Source organism: Wolffia australiana, chromosome 2 (genome assembly GCF_029677425.1).
Source record: "Wolffia australiana isolate 7733 chromosome 2, ASM2967742v1".
NCBI classification, from domain to species: Eukaryota; Viridiplantae; Streptophyta; class Magnoliopsida; order Alismatales; family Araceae; genus Wolffia; species Wolffia australiana.
Genome location: NC_135836.1, coordinates 24,618,813 through 24,637,746, shown reverse-complemented (window position 1 = coordinate 24,637,746; position 18,934 = coordinate 24,618,813). Strand labels below are relative to the sequence as shown.

The 18,934-nt window shown below is 45.8% G+C and overlaps 2 protein-coding genes across 5 annotated transcripts; one reads left to right on the top strand and one right to left on the bottom strand.

Moving 5' to 3' along the window:
• Window positions 1–256: 256 nt before the first annotated feature.
• LOC144715670 (protein unc-13 homolog) lies at window positions 257–2,840 on the bottom strand. Its single transcript, XM_078590629.1, has 4 exons — window positions 2,100–2,840; window positions 1,590–2,042; window positions 1,305–1,491; window positions 257–1,232 (listed from the first exon to the last, which is right to left on the bottom strand). Exons 1-4 carry the CDS (start codon window positions 2,736–2,738, stop codon window positions 283–285), a joined length of 2,229 nt encoding a protein of 742 aa, XP_078446755.1. The 5' UTR covers window positions 2,739–2,840; the 3' UTR covers window positions 257–282.
• A 2,753-nt stretch (window positions 2,841–5,593) lies between these two features.
• On the top strand, window positions 5,594–18,329 carry LOC144700210 (uncharacterized). Of its 4 annotated transcripts, none has more exons than XM_078571657.1 (24): window positions 5,594–5,826; window positions 6,445–6,662; window positions 7,337–7,442; window positions 7,518–7,619; window positions 7,823–7,882; window positions 8,002–8,080; window positions 8,290–8,437; window positions 9,707–9,830; window positions 9,911–10,088; window positions 10,466–10,494; window positions 13,480–13,628; window positions 13,722–13,821; window positions 13,903–13,998; window positions 14,198–14,253; window positions 14,345–14,474; window positions 14,573–14,635; window positions 14,743–14,802; window positions 14,874–15,035; window positions 15,123–15,196; window positions 15,556–15,801; window positions 15,872–15,952; window positions 16,745–16,850; window positions 16,927–16,993; window positions 18,180–18,329. In XM_078571657.1, the coding sequence occupies exons 1-23, from the start codon at window positions 5,650–5,652 to the stop codon at window positions 16,969–16,971; spliced, it is 2,589 nt and encodes an 862-aa protein (XP_078427783.1). In that variant the 5' UTR covers window positions 5,594–5,649; the 3' UTR covers window positions 16,972–16,993; window positions 18,180–18,329. The 4 variants fall into 4 exon arrangements, with proteins under 4 accessions (XP_078427783.1, XP_078427784.1, XP_078427785.1 ...); XM_078571658.1 differs by having other exon boundaries at window positions 18,189–18,267; XM_078571659.1 differs by lacking the exon at window positions 18,180–18,329 and adding an exon at window positions 15,462–15,555 and having other exon boundaries at window positions 15,665–15,801; window positions 16,927–17,102.
• Window positions 18,330–18,934: the final 605 nt, after the last annotated feature.

Below are 18,934 nucleotides of genomic sequence, written 5' to 3'. Positions count from 1 at the left end.
AACTTCAAGCGATAATAATGTCACAAAAAAACTTGACGATGGCTCCTTCGACAACCAAACTCAAGCAACGAATCCCATGGATACAAGCATAATGCAAATTCATTAGATGATTTTAAATCTGTAGAAACTTTTGGACTTGCCGCAAGTGAACCCAAAGGAGGTTGTGTAAAATGCTATATATACTGGGGATTTGTACTCTGGCTGAACGTTATCCCCGGCGTGGGATTCGCGTTCTTCCTGTCGCAAATTACACCTCTGAGCGAAGGAAAACAAGGGCGGAATTCACCTCCTCTTGGCCATCTGGAAGGTCTTCTTCAAGAACCGGTTGGAGGCCTCGTCGTCCCGGTGGCAGAGCACCCGCAGAATCGTGTTCGCGTCGGAGCGACCCCACTTCCCCGTCGTGGGCGGCATCGGCAGCTTCCGCCCGGCCAGCGCCGCCAGGCCCATCCCCGCGCACGCCGACTCGCGCGCCGCCGCGCCCAAATCCTCCACCAACTGCTCCGTCGTCTGCGCCATCAACGCCACCACGCCCTCCGCCACCCTCGCCTCCCTCTCCACCACCTCCTCCTCCACCACCCCTTCTCCGCACGCCGCGAACACCTTCTTCAACCCGGCCAAGTCCTCCGCTATCATCCCCTGCTCTTCTCTCTGGAAAGCCCGGCAAGCTCCCCCGGCCAATAAAACCATCAAGAAAGCCTCGAACGTGGCCTTCATCAGCTCTCTGATAGCGATGCTCTGAGCTCGCTCCGCCACCGCCTCTCCAATCCACGCCAAATTCTGCTTCAAACGGCGCAGCGCAGGGCGTATCCTGGCGTTCGCCACGTCCCCGGCGTAGAGCCCTTCGTAGAGAACGCTGCTCGAGTCGAGGAAGGTTAGCCGGCAGGCCGCCACCTCCGCCACCTTCTGCACCGCGCCTTGCACGGAAGAGCGGACCGGTTCGAAGAGGGGCCCCTCGCGGTAGCCGCGCGCCGGGGCTCGGCGGGTCAGGGTCTTATCGAGGTGGTGCAGGTGGGCGAGCAGGTAGTGGAGGGTGTTGAGCCGGACGTAGAGCCGGTGGGTGCCGCGGCTCGCCGCCGGGCGCGGGTGGTCCGCGTAGCCCGGCCACCGCCTGACGTCGCCGTCGTCCAGCGGGGCCTTGCACGGCGCCGCCTTCTTCCACAGCTTCACGAAGGCTGAGTCTTGGTTGCATCTCGTCAGGGGGGGCAGCACCGGAATGTAGCTCTTCCTCGACCCTGCGAGAAACCCAGCTCTTCGTAACGGTCGAGCTTACGATTAGGGTTAGGGTTAGGGTTAGGGGTTTCTACCGCAGGAAGCGGCGAAGGCGGTGTAGTCGAGAAGAACGCTTCCCAGGCCTTCGGCGAGATATTCCACCATGTCTTCTCTGAATCCGAGAGGGCTGACGACAAAATCGTCCACTATTTCTCTCGCCAACTTCATCATCTCCTCCGCCGAGCTCGCGTGCTGCTCGCCCTTCACCTTCGCGTTCCATGTCTTCGCCACGAAGACGAACAAAAACAACAAGATTCTCAGAAAAAAAACCGCTAAATTCAAGAGATATATTGCGTAAGTTTTCTGGGTAAGTTTTCAACCTCTGTGTCCTTGGCTCTTTGAAGGCAATCTCTGATGCAGCTGAGCTTGTCCTCGATCCAGTTCCTAGTGAGAGAGGTCGTGATAGCGTCGAGCTCGAAAGGGACAATCTCTTCGACGATGCTCTTCCCGCCGTCGTCGCAGTCTTCAAAGTCCTCAACAGCGATTTGGGCGAGCTTCTTCTCCAGCCTATCCGCCGCTTGAATGACGCGCATCGACTCAGGAGTTAGCGTGGAATCCCCTTCCAAGTGCTGCCTCAGCACAACGCCGTAGCAGTTATGAAGCGTCACCGCGGCCACCGCCGCCGCCGTCGGATGCCATCGCTTGAAGACGTGGCTGAATCGTAGCCTCTCCTGCAAGCCCATCTCCTCCGTCTCCGCCGCAAGCTCCACCAGAAGCTCGCTCTTCTCTCCCCCCGTCGATTCGCTCCTCCAGTCCGCGCCATCGTCGAGAACCTGCGCAGAGAAAATACGCTAAGACCGAAGAAGAAGACAGTGAAAGGAAGACTCTACCCTGGTGAAGGCGTTCCGAAGAGAAGATCTGATGTAGTAATCGACGCGATTCTCGGCGAAATCGACGGGTTCTGCCCCAGCGACGTCTTCGTCGATGATTTGGGCGGCGGAGAGGGCCAAGAGAAGGACGCTCTCCATAAGCGCAGAAGCCCCTTCTCCGGCGAAGAAGAAGCGATAGTCAAGTAGTTTCTTATCGGCCCAGCCAAGGATAGAAGCCAAGGCGGGGGAGAGAGTTCTAACGTAGACTGTATCCCTTTGAAATCGCCTCCAGTCGTGGTTCACTTCCGAGAGCACGGCGAGAGAAGCGCGGAGGAGCTCCTGCTCTGTCTGGCCTGTTTTGACGAAGTGGTGGAGAAGAGCCCAGGCGAAGCAGGCGTTGTGGGTGGCTCTGTTGAGGCCGAGCGTTGGCCAGGTCTTCTTTATAAGTTCCAGGAGCTCGTCTACCTCGTCTAAGACAAGAGTCTCGTTCTTAGCGTCAAAGACGGAGTTTAGAAGGGCGAGGTAGATGTGGAGATTGAAGGGGAAGCCGTCGGCCCAGCGGCAGGCGGGCTCGGCGGGGGCGGCCGGGCTGCGCCAGGCCAGGGCTAAGACGGACTCGCAGAGGGCGCGCATGGGTTCGGAGGTTTTGGTTGTGTCCATGGGCTTGGTCTCTACGAGCGCGGCGGCTTCGCGAAGGCCGGAGATGACCGGGTTTGATTTGTCTAGAGGCGTGGAAGGATGGAGGAGGAGGGCCGCTTTGAGGATTTTGAGCTGTCGGCGTTGCCAGAGATGATAGTCTTCCGTGTTGGCGAAGTCTGAGGACTTTATTTGACGGAGTAGCTCCAGCGGGAGGATTATCGTCTCCACTCTTCTCCCCGTCTGTCCGCGGATGAAGAAAGAGGAGAAGATAACAGGATGATCAGAAGAAGTATGAGATGATCGCGATGATGAACGATAAGAGATTGATGGTGGTGATAATAAATCGGTGAAAGAAGAAGCGGAAGGAGGTAATGATGATGATGGTGATGATGATAAATGAGATAAAGAGGAAGCAGGAGATAATGATGATCGTGATGATAAATAAGAGAAAGAGGAAGTAGGATATAATGATGATGATGATAATGGAAAACAAGAACAAGAAGAAGAACAACAAGAATAATATTAAGAAGAAGATGATGATGATTATGACGACGATAATGACGATACATAGGAGAAAGAGGAAGCTGAATTAGATAATGATATGACGATGATGATAAAAAAAACAAGGAGAGGAAGAAGAAGAAAATGAAGATGATGATGGTGACGATGAGGACGATGATGATAAAGATGAGAAAGAAGAAGAAGATGAAGATGGTGATGATGACGACGGTGACGAAGATGATGATAAAGGGGAGGAAGAAGAAGATGATGAGGATAAAAGGAGAAAGAATAAGAAGAAGATAATGATGGTCATGATAATAAATAAGATAAAGAGTAACTAAGAAAAAGAAGTTGACGATGACGATGGCAGTGATAATGATGATAACAAGGAGAAAGATGACGATTATGAAGAAGAAGATGATGAGGAAGAAGTAGTTGATGATGATGATGATAACTAGGCGAAAGAAGACGATGAAGTTGAAGGTGATAATGATTATGATGACGCGGAGAAAGATGACGACGAAGAAGAAGGTGATGATGATGACGATGATGATTATTATGAGAACGCGGAGAAAGAAGACGATGAAAAATAAGGTGATCATGATGACGATAATGATGATTATGATAAACGCGGAGAAAGATGACGACGAAGAAGAAGGTGATCATGATGACGATAATGATGATTATGATAAGGCGGAGAAAGATGACGGCGAAGAAGAAGGTGATCATGATGACGACGACGACGATGATGATGATGATGAGGAGGAGGAGAAAGAAGACGATGAAGAAGCAGAAGAAGGCGACAATGATGAAGAAGATGATGATGATGATGAAGATGATGATGATGATGATGATGATGATGATGAGGAGAAAGAAGACGATGAAGAAGCAGAAGAAGGCGACGATGATGAAGAAGAAGATGATGATGATGATGACGATGAAGATGATGATGATGATGATGATGATGATGATGATGATGAAGATGATAATGATGATGAGGAGAAAGAAGACGATGAAGAAGCAGAAGAAGGCGACGATGATGAAGAAGATGAGGATGATGATGATGATGATAATGAAGATGATGATGATGATGATTATGAAGAAGAAGATGATGATGATGATGATGATGATGATGATACCTGGCCGACGAGGCTCCGCGCTAGCGTCTTCCGGAGACGGCTATCCGTAAGCTCCGTCACCCTCATCTGCTGGCGCATGATCTCGGCGGACGTCATCGGCCGCTTCACAGCCCTCGACGGCGACGAGCAATGCTGCATTGTCGTCATCGGCGACGCCCCCCTCACATTAAGCCCCAACGCCCGCTTCACCCTGCTCGCCGCCGCCACCCCCGGCGGCGCCGCCCGCCCCCTCGCCGGCGACCCCTCCCCCCCTTCGTTCATCCCCTCCGGAAAGTAAGCCAGCGCCGCCCCCCGGCCCAACCCCCCCGCCGCCGCCCTGCAACACACGAAGAAGAGCTCGTACGCCGTCTCCCGCACCTCCCCCTCGGACAGCGACTCGATCCGTCCGAACGGCCATTCCAGCTCGCCGTCCGCGTCCGACTCCGCGTCCGACCGCGTTATGTACGACGAGCTCGCCAGCGACGACCGCCTCCCCATCTCCGGCCCTCGCTCTATCTCCGCCGCGCCGCGGCGCCGCCCTCCACCATTCTCCTCCTCCGCCGCCGCCTAGAGCGAGAAACCAGCGACACCCCCTCCCTCTCTCTCTAAATCTCTCTCTCTCTCTCTTTCTATCTTCGCTTACCGATTACCGATTATCGCGGCCAGGAGAGGGAACGAAGACCGCTGCTATTTTCTTCCTGGTCAAAAGTGGGACCCACCTGCCACGTGCACGGTCAACCTGAAATTTGATTGGGACACGTGGCAGTGGAGAGTGCGTCAACATAGAAAAACTAAGGTCCTTTGTGAGAACCAGTTCGACGTGGACGATATGAATGTAGCTATCATGCCTGAAGTTCTTTTGGATGACTTTGGTAGGGAGGATGAAACACTAAACCTCCAGGTATCCCTTCATTTCACAATCATGTTCATTTATAAGATTCTAACCAGTCTCAACAAAGAAAAATTAAGGTCCTTCATGGGACCTACTTGCCACGTACATGGTCAACGTCAAATTTGATTGGGACACGTGGCGACTTGTGATTGGAGACTTGCGTGGGCGTCAACATAGAGAAATTAAGTCCTATGTGGGACCTACCTGTGACGAGTCAACGTAGAACTCAATTGGGACACGTGGCGAGTTGCGATTGGAGGATTGAGTGGGCGTCAAAATAGAAAAATTAAGATCCTACGTGGCCGATTTGGCGCCATCTCTCTCTCCAGTATAAATAATGTGTTGAAGATAGGACTCGCGTAGGCTCGCTGCTCGCGGAGATTCAGTGGGAGCTCGGCTTCGTCTTCGTTTTTGAGCGACAATGCGGGTGGCGGTGGTGGGGGCTGGCGTCAGCGGTCTGGCGGCGGCCTACGCGCTCGTTGTCTCAGGCGAGGCGGAGGTGGTGCTCTACGAGAGCGAGGAGTATCTCGGCGGCCATGCCAGAACCGTCGCCGCGGACGGCGTAGATCTCGACCTCGGATTCATGGTCTTCAATCGAGTATACACCATTTCCTCCATCATTTTCCCTATTCCTCTCCAATCACCAGCAATTTCTAGCAATCGCAAGCAATCACTAGCAATTCCTAGAAATTTTTATCAATAACTAGCGATCTCTAGCAATCACTATCTAGGTTCTGCCTAGTGATCTAGATCACTAGCAATTTCTAGCAGTCATTATCCATTTCTAGCAGTCACTAGCGATTTCTAACAGTCACTGGCAATCACTGGGCAATTTCTAGCAATCACTAGCAATTTTTTACAGTCACTAGCAATCACTGGCAATTTCTAGCAGTTTCTAGCAGTTTCTAGCAATCACTGGCAATTTGTAGCAATCACTAGCAGTTTCTAACAATCACTAGCAATCACTGGCAATTTCTAGCAATGACTAGCAGTTTCTATCAATTTCTAGAAATTACTAGCAATCACTAGCAAGTTCTAGCAATACTAGCAATTTGTAGCAATTTCTAGCAATTTCCAGCAATCACTAGCAATGACAAGCAATTACTAGCAATTCTCTAGCAATTTCTAGCAATCACTGGCAATTACTAGCAATCACGTGCAATTTCTAGCAATTACTGGGAACAAGGATTTGATGTCTTTGAGATTTGCCTCGCAGGTGACGTATCCGAACATGATGGAGATGTACGAGACGCTGGGTGTGGAGATGGAGAAGTCGGATATGTCCTTCTCGGTGAGCCTTGACGCCGGGAAGGGATACGAGTGGGGCAGCAGCAACGGCCTCGCCGGGCTCTTCGCGCAGAAGAGCAACGCCGCAAACCCTATCTTCTGGCGAATGATCCGCGAAATCCTCAAGTTCAAGGACGACGTTCTCCGGTACTCTTCTTCTTCCTCTGCAATTTACAGCCAAAGTCTGTTACGGTAGCCTAGTTTTTCAAAAATCGAGGACGAATCTCGTCCTCGTCATCCGTACTTTCGTCTCGGACGGAAACGACGATGAGTCGTCATCGATTAGTAGTTGGCGGGCCGGGCTGATTTATTTGAACGCAAGAGTCGGTTAGTTTTGGCGGGAAGGAGGTGGCACGGTGCTCTCGGGGCGGAGGGAGAGATCTGTAGCCGATTTGACGTTGATTCTTCAGAAGATTTGAGTACCGGAGATTTCGATCGTTGAGGAGCTGATGTTTCAGATCGCACTTCCCCTTGGATTGAGATTTTGCTCCTCGGATTCTTCACCTGGCTAAGATCGTGGTTAGACAAGGTTGGTGAACGCTGATCTAGGTCAAAATCAGTGATCAAAGTCGTGGACATATCTAGACATACGGCTAGACATTTTATCGGGAAGAATGTAAGTAGGCTTTGTGGTAGACACCTAGCCGTACGGCTAGTCTTCTAACGCATTCAGTTATGTTGCTATCTTCTTCGGTATTTTCAATCTGATAATTTGCCGCAACCTGCATGAATATGCTATGTTTCTTAACTCGTAGACGCAATCTTTTGTCCATGAAAGCCTTCAACTTATTTTTTGTGGGTACCTACTTTTTCTATTGTAGGTATCTCGAGGATCTTGAGAACAATCCAGACCTGGATCGCAATGAAACGTTGGGGGACTTCGTCAAATCGCGCGGTTATTCTAGCTTATTCCAGAAGGCATATCTTGTAAGAGCGATCGAATTATTTTGTCTTCTTTTCCTTGTTTCATTTTTAGTCTCTCAGTGGTTAGATGTTTCCCAGGTTCCAATATGTTCTTCGATTTGGTCTTGTCCCTCAGACGGAGTAATGACTTTTTCTGCATTCTCTGTCCTCTCATTCTGCCGCAACCACCATTTACTTCAGGTAATCTCATCATTTTCCTTGACATGTGATCGGCACTTCCAAAAGCTGACTTGTGCAGCAGATCCATTAGGAATGATGGAGGCGAAATGGTCCAGTAATTTAACCGCCGTGGACATTCTTATAAAATCTGTCTCAACGTAAATAATAATAATTTTTTTCTTTATTGTGTTTTTTTATGATATTCAACTTGGTCTACTTTGCAGGTTTTCGGTCGTCCTCCATGGCTAACAGTGAAGGGTCGTTCGCAGGAATATGTTAGAAAGGTAATTGATTATGGTCCAGTAATAGTTTTATGTTTCCTAATACACTTTTTATCCTCTCAGTCGTAATGTCCGTTAGTTGTAAGAGATTCTGGTTGACTTAAATTTCCTAAGTACCACAGGTAAGGAGAGAACTGGAGACCAGAAATTGTCAAATTAGAGTGGGTTCCGTTGTGGAATCTGTCTCCTCAGTCGATGATGGTGAGCATGAGAGTTGTCTTTTCCTGTGACAGTCTATTCATTATTTGGATATCAAATAATTTAGATGGCGTTCCCAAACGCTCTAAGATCAGCATTTGTATTTTGAACTACAGTGATTATGACTTCACATTTTAAGCCTGTGATTCTTTTCGTGGTACAGTAACCTATGAGATGAGGGTGTTTAATGAGTGTAATATTTATCTTTTCAGGTTGCACTGTTTTATGTGCCGATGGATCAGAAGATCTTTATGATAAGTGCATTTTGTGCGTTCATGCTCCAGATGCCTTGAAAATTTTAGGAAAACAGGCTACCTATGAGGAAACGAGAGTCCTCGGTGCCTTTCAGTACGTCTACAGGTATTCAGCTTTATCTCTGAATTGTTGTCTTTAATGTGTCCCATTCTCCTGCTTTTCCTTCTTTGGTTTTGAGCGAGTATGCGCAGAATCCAAGCAACACTTCAGCTGAAAATTTTACTGCTCAAGACCTGTAAGTGATGGGAGAGAGGATGGGAGAGGAGAGAGATAGAGAGAAAGATGCACAGAAGATTGGGCAGAAAAAATGGATCATCTATTTACTTCACCAGTGCCCCCTTTTATATACTTTAAACAAGAGAGAGAACAGCCTTTCCAACGGTCATATTTTTGAAAAAATATGTCCGTTGGAAAGGTTACATCCAGCTGCTTTTCGCAGCTGGATGTCCAACGGTCAGTTTCCTGACCGTTGGAGACTGGGCCTGATGTTCATCAGGCCCAGTAAATATTAGGTCCTTATTGGACCTAATATTTAGCCCTAATGGGCTCCCCACTATTGGACCCTTAATGGGCCCTTAGTGGGCTCTTATTGGGCCTCTATTGGGCCCTCTCAGTCAGCTGCTCTCAGTTAGGTTTTCCATTATCCCCTAGGGTTATTCTATTACATATACATGGCCTCTGGCCCATAATTTAGTACTGCGTGATCTAACAAGACCATAGTATTTTACAACAATTTACTATTTTATTAACATATCTCACAGTTTTCACTGTCAACTTTTTTATTCTGGACTTTTTTTAATAATTCATTTTCTAAACTTAGACCATCCATTTCAACACGACAAAAAAATTTATAATTATGTCAAATTATTTTTATTAATCTTCTTTATTCATCCAAGTATATGTCATAGTCCTGGGTACAATAAAGAAGTGAACTGATAGATCAGTATAATTGAGAGATGGAAGAGAAGTCGATTATGAAGATTTATTACATATGCTTATCGATTTTCAGATATTTGATTAGAAATTAAGCATATTCCTGGGAGATTTTTTATTACACTGATTATGTAATGATGAGTTAAACTTGATTTTATGAGGGGTTAAAATAATATTTATAATATTGTCGTTTTCCCGTAGTATATAAAGGGAAAAATAAAATTTATAATATTGCCCTCTTTTTTCCTTCTCTTGTTGTTCAGCATTAGATTGTCCTATATTAATTCAATAAAATAGATGTATGAATAGAATTTGAATATTCTACGTTTCATCGCCCAGAAATATGCTTTCAATAACATTTCATCGCCACAGTCCATGGATAGCAGTTTTGTTTTGTCGTTCCCGTTATATTAACTGATTGCCCAATGATTTGACTCGCAGTGATATATTTCTTCACAAAGACAAAAGTCTCATGCCCAAAAATCAGGCAGCTTGGAGCTCTTGGAATTTTCTTGGCGAGACAGACGGTCGAGTTTGTCTTACGTATTGGCTAAATCTGCTTCAGGTTTGTCGCTATTCCCACAGTTGTAGTTGTATGTTTTTTGCAAGCACTGCTATCTGACAGTTTATTTATCATAATCTCAGAATCTTGATACAAATCAGCACTTCTTTGTGACACTAAATCCTCCGTATAACCCGAAGAAAATGCTTCTCAAGTGGACTACAAGCCATCCAGTTCCATCAGTGGCTGCTTGGAAGGCTTCTCTTGAGCTTAAAGGAATTCAAGGCTGCAGGAAGATATGGTTCGCTGGAGCATATCAGGGTAGGCAAATTTTCACTTTTCTGAACGTATTGATGATGATGATGTTTCATTATAATTAACCTTTACGAAGGACAGACTACTTTCTGAACACTAAAAGACCTATTTTTACAAGTTAATTTTATAAAGCGAAGTCAGTGTCTTTCTCTTTTACCAGGGTCTTGAGTCAAAAGCTACATAAGTTTTTGGTTTTTCTTTTTTTTACTTCGCCTGCTTATCTGACTCGGAGTTTTACATGATCTTTGAGGCATAGATATCCCTTTTTCACTTTATTTCAATTTTTGTTGTCGCTATCATATATGCTGCCGTAGCACTTAAAAGATCAAACATCACTTTTTCATCAATTTTATTCGTAATTCTCAAGCATTTTCCTCTCCCAGGTTACGGGTTTCACGAAGATGGACTGAAGGTAAAAAGTACTGCCGTGAAACATCTCTACGCTTTCATTGCATTCAGAGGAGGTGCCTAAATTTTCCAGTTTTTTTTCCTTTGGAAGTTAGGACCGTAATTTCCATTGTGTCCATTGGCCTCTTATTACCCAAATTATTATTTTTTTTGAATGAAAAGAGGGAAGACCACCCGAAATCTATGGTCAACCCGAAATTATTATTGATTTATAAGATCGTGACATAGTACATGCCCGGCCCGCCTGGCCCTTCTTCCCTCCTTTATGTCTTACTGAACCAGTAAGTTATACATTTCTCCACATCATGTTGCACCGTTTCCAGCGACGCGGCCTTTCCCTTAAATATCACCTCGTCGCGGTGTAGCCACAGCATCCAGAGCACTGCGAGTACCCTTCCCCAGCTCGACCGTCCTCTACCCACCCTTCGCTTGAGGGACTTCCAGCACGCCTCGTCTGATGTCATGTCCACCCCTCTCAGCTGCTGAGCTCTCCAAATGGCCTGCGCAAAAGGACAGTCAAAAAAGAGGTGAGAACAGTCTTCCTCTCCAAGACCGCACATGGGACACTCGATTGATGTGTCGGGGATCAAAGCGCCTTCGGAGAGTACATGTCATAACTCGACGTCTAATAAGCAGCCAACCAAAAATTTGCACTTTCAATGGTATCTTCTGCTTCCGTAGGCATCTACACGTAAGGATAGTTTCTGCATATTTTGTCGAACTCCCCCAGATCTGCTTATACAATTCGCAAACTGACCCTTGGACTCCCCTCCATACCCATCCGTCCCTTATCCCATTGACGGGCCGTAGATCCACTATGTTCTGTCGCATATTCAGGAGATCTTCCAATCTCTGTTCAGACAGTGCATCCCGCAAGATTGGATTCCATGTGTTGTCCCAACAGTTTTTCACTGAAGCTTGTGGGCTCCTAGTCAATGCAAATAGTCGGGGGAAAGTGTTACACTCGTTGTAACAATGAACGAATTTTCAATAGACTTGGATCCCGAATAGTCTGATAGCGAACAAGAACGAAATACAATCACGATATCTCTTAGATTGGACGGCTCCTCCCTCTCAGCAGGTGCTCCTTATCAATCTCCTCGGGCGGCCACCCTTGCGGTTGACTCCTCCCTCCCGCGGCAGATGAGTTCCTCCGCAGTTCCCAGACCTTGGCGTAACTGCCAAGAACTTGCCAAGAAAAGAAAGTCTACCTTCTCCTGGGTGTAACGTCTTATTTATAGGCCCAAGGTACCTGTCTCTTCCTTCCTCTGGTTAGTTAGCCTGGTCAACAGCCCGTTGACCAGATCTGGCTCCTTTTCTCTGGTACTTCTTATAATAGCGTCTATCAGAAAGCTTCCCACATCGGACCTCTTGTTGACCAGTCATCTAGCCAATAACGAAAGCACTCTCCATCCCCTAATTTGGGTACAAAGAACCCTTGGCTTTGGAAGCCTCCTTGATTGGGGTCGATCGCTGATCCCAATTCAATGGTGCGTTGTACATACCTCTTAATACTTTCGTGACCATGTCCTCCTCTAGTCCCATAATCTTGGCCACCCATTTAGTTAGCAGTGCCATGTTCATGGATTGCAGGGGTGATACTCCCAGCCTGCCATATTCAATTGGTCGGCGCACCACCTCCCATGATGATACGGCGCCATACCCTTGCTGATACCGCCATACCCTTGATGATATGGCGCCAATTGTTGATCCAGGACCGTTCCAGAAGAATCGTCTCATCAGAGCTTCCAATCGATGTCCAATCGCCTTAGGCAACTTGAAGACTGAGAGGCAAAATATTGGTATTGCCGATAGTACCGATCTCATCAATATCAAAAGCCCCGCTCGTGATAATACCCGTCTCTGCCATCCCTCGAGTCGGTTCTCCACCTTCTCGACCACCGGGGTCCAGTCCATGGCTGTTAATCGCCCATTCTTTAGGGGTAACCCTAGATAATGCATTGGAAGTGTTCCAATGGGAGTCCCCAGAGCTTCTGAGCATTGGATATCCTCCTCCGGTGTAAGGCCAAAAAGCAGATTTGGAACTGTTGATCTGTAGGCCCGAGAAATCTGCGAAGAGGTCTAATAGCGTTGACAGATTTCAGGCTTCCTCCACTGAGCCTTCCATGAAGAATGTAGTGTTATCAGCATACTGAAGTATCGGTATCCCCGTTGGGAAGCTTGCGGATTGGAAGCCCTTCAGCTTGCCCCATGCGCAAATATTTATCGTTCAGGTGGCCAGGGCATCCAATGCCAGGACAAATAAAAGGGGGGCCAGTGGGCAGCCTTGTCTAACTCCTCTTTGAGGTTGGATCCAACCTCCCTCTGGTTTTCCATTCACGAGGACCGAGACAGAATGTGACGTCACACATCTTCTCACCCATTGTATCCATTCCCTCGAAAGTTCCTCTTCCTCATAGAAGCCTATAAAAATTCCCAATCAAGTATACCATATGCCTTAGCAAAATCAGCTTTCCACATAAAGCCTTTCCTGCCCTCTCTCTGCCAAGCTGCTATGATTTTCCCTGCAACTACCGCGCTGTCGATCAACTGTCACCCCAGAATGAATGCGGATTGGAAAGGTCCGACCAAATCACCGATCACTTGCCGGAGTCGATTTGCCAGTACCTTTGCCAATATGAGGTAGATGGAGTTTGAGAGCACAATAGGGCAAAAGTCGCCTATTCGAGAAGCCCCTTGGCATTTGGCTAGCAGGAAAAGATGTGATCTGTTTAGTCGCTCCATGCCATAATTGTCATGGCGAAATTCCGTCAGCATGCCCATAACGTCTGCTTCGAGTATTTCCCAAAACTCGCTAAAAAAGAAAACTGGGAATCCATCCAGGCCTGGTGCGCCTTCTCCATTTACCCAAATTATGTTGCCTTGTGATAATTATATCGCAAGATTTCCATTATGTCTCCCGTTTTCTGCGCCTGTTTCCAAATAACCACGGTGGCTTGTGTTCTTGAAACATTTGTCCCTCCGGCAGGCTGGGATAAACGCAGCAAATAGCGTTCTCAAAAAAGATCTTTGCATCTTGGAAAACAAGATTCATATGGTGCCTTCGCTTATGGAAACTGGAGCACGCTTCTTTGTAACAAAATTCCTCCGCCAATACGTCAAAGAAGGTTCTGTAGAGTAAGTATAATTCTTAATTTAGAGGATACATTATCCCTCAATTTAGAAATGAATAATATATTATAATTTTTTCAAAAAATTAAAATTATGCAGATTGTTGGAAGATGGGGGAACCATTTATTCTTTTGAAGGACCTGACAAAAACAGTAAGAAATCGGTTCTGAGAATACACAGCCCACTGTTCTACTGGAAGGTGATCTTCCTGCTCTTGTCGTCTATCTTCTCATAAAAGGAAAGTTTTTTTATTATTCTTCCTCTCTTTTATGAATGGCAGGTAGCCACCGAAGCAGACTTGGGCCTTGCCGATGCTTATATTAATGGTTATTTCTCTTTCGTGGACAAGAAAGAGGGCCTCTTGAATCTTTTCATGGTAATCAGAGGATAACATATCATCTTACATCTTCACTATTGGCCCAATTTTCCATCCATTTATAGCAGATAATTTAATTACTTAGAAGGGAGGATCATTTTGAGGGAATATTATTTCTCCATATCATATTTTGAGGAAGTCAGCTCAAGTTTACATTTCGTTTCTAGTAGCCATGATCACACATATTTATTTTTTTCAGATACTTATTGACAACAGGGATATGAACAGCTCATCCAACCGTTCGATATACAACAGGTTTTTGACCTTTAAATCAAAAGAATAAATGATAAACTTCTTTCTAAAAAATGATAATTTGTTTTATCCATTGTATTGAATTTTTTTTTAGGATACGGGGTTGGTGGACGCCCATGTTCTTCACAGCTGCCCTTGGGTCGGCGCGGTATTTTCTTCGTCATATTTCTAGACAGAACACACTAACACAAGCTCGCCGCAATATCTCTCAACACTATGACTTGGTAAATTCCTTCAAGCACCTCATGCAACCGAAATTACTTATCTTTTCTTAAAAAATAATATTTTTTCATCATTCTGACTTTTTTCTCGTCTACTGTAGAGTAATGATTTCTTCTCTTTGTTCCTCGACGACACAATGACATACTCCTGCGCCATCTTTGAGGCATGTGATTTTATACGGATAATCTTCCTTAATGTTGATAACATAATCCAAATTCTTGGTTTCTTGAAAAAAATGGATCCTAATTCTTGAAATTATAATTCTTCCAGAGAGAGGACGAAGACCTCAAGGATGCGCAGCTGAGAAAAATCTCTCTCCTCGTCGAGAAGGTCTAACCTTCCCCCAGTTCTTGCCTATCTCTTCATCGCTCTTCTGTGCTAATTCAGTAAGAATTAAGCAGGCGAGAGTGAACAGCAGCCATGAGGTTCTTGAGATCGGCTGCGGCTGGGGAAGCTTTGCGATCCAACTCGTGAAGCAGACCGGCTGCAGGTACACAGGCATTACCTTGTCCGAAGAACAGCTGAAGCTGGCCACGAAGAGAGCTAAGGAAGCTGGTCTCGAGGTACGCTCTACCAAAACCCAAAACTCAAAACCCTATAAAATTACCCGAATTTCTCTCCTTGTTTTTCAAATCCTTAATATCATCCAGGATCGGACCACCTTCCTTCTCTGCGACTACCGCCAGCTCCCCAGCACCAGAAAGTATGATCGTATCGTCTCCTGGTGAGCTCCCACTCCCGTCCCCATTAAAAATAAAAAAAAGTGGGATTCGTATAAACAGAGATATTAAAGACATGCTTTTCTAGCAAATAAACATATGAACTATGAGGATGGAGGAGACTTTTGTATTTATGCGTCGCCATCACGAAATTACCAGTGAGAAACCCAATTATTGAATAACTAATATCCAGAACTAATATTAGTAACTATCCAGAAGAAATTAAATTCGATAGAAAATATTTTGATCACCCCCTTGACCCATCTGTAGCGAGATGCTAGAAGCAGTCGGCCATGAATACATGGAGGAGTTCTTCGGTTGCTGCGAGTCCGTTCTCGCTAAAGACGGCCTCTTTGTTCTCCAGGTTAGTAGCTACAAACGCCAGCAACAAACGACAGACACAACCAAAAGAACACACATTCAAACAAAAAAGGTTTATTATACGAATCATACCTTCTCACCATTCACATCAGTTCATATCGATTCCGGATGAGCGATACGACGAGTACAGAAGGAGTTCGGACTTCATCAAGGAGTACATCTTCCCGGGGGGCTGCCTTCCTTCTCTCAGTAGAGTGACATCCGCCATGGCTACTTCCTCAAGGCTATGGTGAGGCCAGATCCCTCTCATCATCTTCCTTGTTCTTGCCACTGATGAATCATCAACCTTTCTTTTCCAGCGTTGAGCATCTGGAGAACATCGGCATTCACTATTATCGCACCCTTCTCGACTGGCGCGATAATTTCATGGAGAAGAAGAGGTTTGAGATTCGACCAGTTCGATCGATCTTCTGAGCTGGATCTCAATCGTGCTCGCCAGCCGATGCGATCCATCAGATCTAAAAATTCAGTCTCGTCTTGGCTCGATTAGATCAGAACCGATCACATCGAAGGCCCTACAAGTATAGTTCAGGGACGCGGACGGGACGATTTTTTGTCCCCGGACAAAAAAAATCGTCCCGTCCCAGGATATGGACGAATTTTGGGATGAAAATTCGTGCTGGGGACCACCGGACGGGACGAAAGAACCATCCGTCTGGAGGTCTCAGATGATGGACGGACGGATGTGGACGAAAAACCGCCGGATCCACATCCGATGGTTGAGATCTCGCCACGTGGCCTCGCAATGACAAATTGCATCAAGGTCCCTGTATTTTTTTGCGCGTGCAAACTGACGCCGCTCAGAATTAATTCTACATGTCCATTTGCATTATCTCTTCTCCATATTTCCCTTAAAAAACTTAGAAAAATCTAGATTAATATTTTAAAAATATAAAATGGGTTTTTTTCGTCCGGGACTAATATTCATCCCGTGAGGACTGGACAGGACGAAAAACCATCCTGGTATGATTGGACGGCACGGTTTTTTATCGTTGGACGAAAAACATTCCCGTCCTTCATCTCTGAACTTACTCTGGACGTCAGACGGGACGAAAGTCGTACGTCCCGTCCATCGTCCACATCCGGAACTATCCAGAACTATGCCTACAAGAGTGAAAGGCTCTGGATTTCGAGTTTCATGAAGAAATGTCCTTGTTTTATTTGGTTTTCAGCGAAATTCTTCAACTGGGTTTCGATGAGAGGTTCGTTCGGACGTGGGAGTATTACTTCATTTACTGCGCCGCCGGGTTCAAGACTCGCACCCTCGGCAACTACCAGGTATAATCCACCTCCCTCTCCTCGTCGAAGAAGAGAGAAAGATGAATTGGTTGTCTGTGGTCTGTTGTTGGTGCAGATCGTGTTCTCGCGGCCGGGCAATATCAGTGCATTCGACGATTAGATTTTCATCCTATTCTAAACTGGTAAGATTTGTCAACGAACCGCATTATTTTTTCTCCCAGTGAATTTAAAAATCAGTATGTCAACATTTCATTGGTCGTTCGCCATAATAAATTTACTTATTCCTAAGCCCACGATTATTCTTCCTGTATTTATTCTTGATTCGCATTTATAGACGGGGTCATTGGCCGTTGAGTCCTAGTAGTCGACCATTTTATTGCTAAGGATGATTTTTCGTCATCCATCCGTTCAAAAACGTCATTCATCATCGTCCAGACGGATGACTTTAGGTGGTGACTGAATTATTTCTCTCTCTCTCCCTCCCCCTCCCCCTCCCCCTCCCCCTCCCCCTCTCTCTCTCCCTCTCTCTCCCTCTCTCTCCCTCTCTCTCCCTCTCTCTCCCTCTCTCTCCCTCTCTCCCTCTCCTCTCCTCTCTCTCTCTCTCCCTCTCTCCCCCTCCCTCCTCTCTCTCTTTTTCTCTCTCTCTCCCCCACTCTCCCTCTCTCTCTCTCTCTCTCTCTCTCTCTCCCGCCCTCTCGCTCTCTCTCTCTCTCTCTCTCTCTCTCCCGCCATCTCTCTCTCCGTCTCTCTCTCTCTCTCTCTCTCTCTCTCTCTCTCTCTCTCTCCCTTTGTTTTTATCTCTCTCTCTCTCCCTCTCTCTCTCTCTCCGTGTGTGTCTCTCTCTCTCTCTCTCTCTCTCTCTCTCTCTCTCTCTCTCTCTCTCTCTCTCTCTCTCTCTCTATATATATATATATATATATATATATATATATATATATATATATATATCTCCCCCTTCTCCCTCCCTCTGTCTCTCTCTCTCTCTGTCTCTCTCTTGATCGCTCCGTCTTCCTCTCTCTCAATCGTTCCCTCTCCTCTCGCTCTCTCTATCTCTCTCTATCTATATATCTCTCTCCCTCTCTCTCTCGATCTTGATTTACTTTGTCATCCATTCATCCGTTATCCGTTCCATTTTCTGTAACGGATGAATAACGGAACGGGACTGATGACGGACTTGTGACAATGATGAAACTGGGACGAATGATGAATCGGACTAACGAAAATGCCCCAGCTTCATAACTGAACGGAAGTCCCTTCAGTCCCTTTCCATCCGTCCAAGATTTTCATCCATTTACGTCCAACAGCTCGGGACCATTCAATATCTGTCCATTATGGAATAACCAATATCTGATATCTAGATAAATTCAGCGGTTGCAGATACCAGATATCGAATATTCAGGCAGTACCGGATATTGGGATGGATATCGCTGGCCTCCAGACGTGGTAGATGCTGGTACTAGATTTCAAATCTAATATAGGATATTGAAGTCTGATGTCTATATAGTGGATATTGAAACCTGTATTGAAAATCGTCATTTGAATAACGATATCCAATTATCTGGATACTAGTTTAAAAAATGAGCACCCACTGTCCCATATGGGAAACAAATTACATAGTTTAATTACTTTTGAACAAAAACAATTTGAAAAAAAAACTTTTTCAAAAAATAAATTTGAATAACAATTTTGAACAAAATGTTGACGAAAAAAATATTGGTAAGCATATACTGGACCCTGCTGTTCATCCATTTCGGTTCATTTTGGACCTGGCCAGACTAAGTGCAAAGTATTAATTGGACATTGATGAAAACCTTTGAGTAATATAGTCAATGCTCTAGCATAGTCTACATATAGCAGCTCTATATAGGTTACATTTACATTTATAATTCTATTTATATAATGGACTCTGAAGAATTAGATACCCCCAACACCAATATTTAATATCTTCATCCAAACGCTTGAGACAGATGGATTCCAATATCGGGACAAATAATGGTATTGGATATCAGTACTGTAGCAACTGATATCTGATATCATCATCTAGAACCCAGATATTGGTAATTACAACTATCAAATCAATAAGCCCATTTATGCTATTCAGATTGGCATCCATCCGAATATAG

What these genes read in the sequence shown, in the direction of transcription:
- LOC144715670 (XM_078590629.1), bottom strand. Translation starts at nt 2,738, where the DNA reads ATGGACACAACCAAAACCTCCGAACCCATGCGCGCCCTCTGCGAGTCC. An exon ending in TTCGGAACGCCTTCACCAGG is followed by an intron (nt 2,043 to 2,099) that starts GTAGAGTCTTCC and finishes TTCTCTGCGCAG; the next exon opens with GTTCTCGACGATGGCGCGGA. An exon ending in AAAGAGCCAAGGACACAGAG is followed by an intron (nt 1,492 to 1,589) that starts GTTGAAAACTTA and finishes TTCGTGGCGAAG; the next exon opens with ACATGGAACGCGAAGGTGAA.
- LOC144700210 (XM_078571657.1), top strand. Translation starts at nt 5,650, where the DNA reads ATGCGGGTGGCGGTGGTGGGGGCTGGCGTCAGCGGTCTGGCGGCGGCC. An exon ending in GATTCATGGTCTTCAATCGA is followed by an intron (nt 5,827 to 6,444) that starts GTATACACCATT and finishes TTTGCCTCGCAG; the next exon opens with GTGACGTATCCGAACATGAT. An exon ending in GTTCGCTGGAGCATATCAGG is followed by an intron (nt 10,089 to 10,465) that starts GTAGGCAAATTT and finishes TTCCTCTCCCAG; the next exon opens with GTTACGGGTTTCACGAAGAT.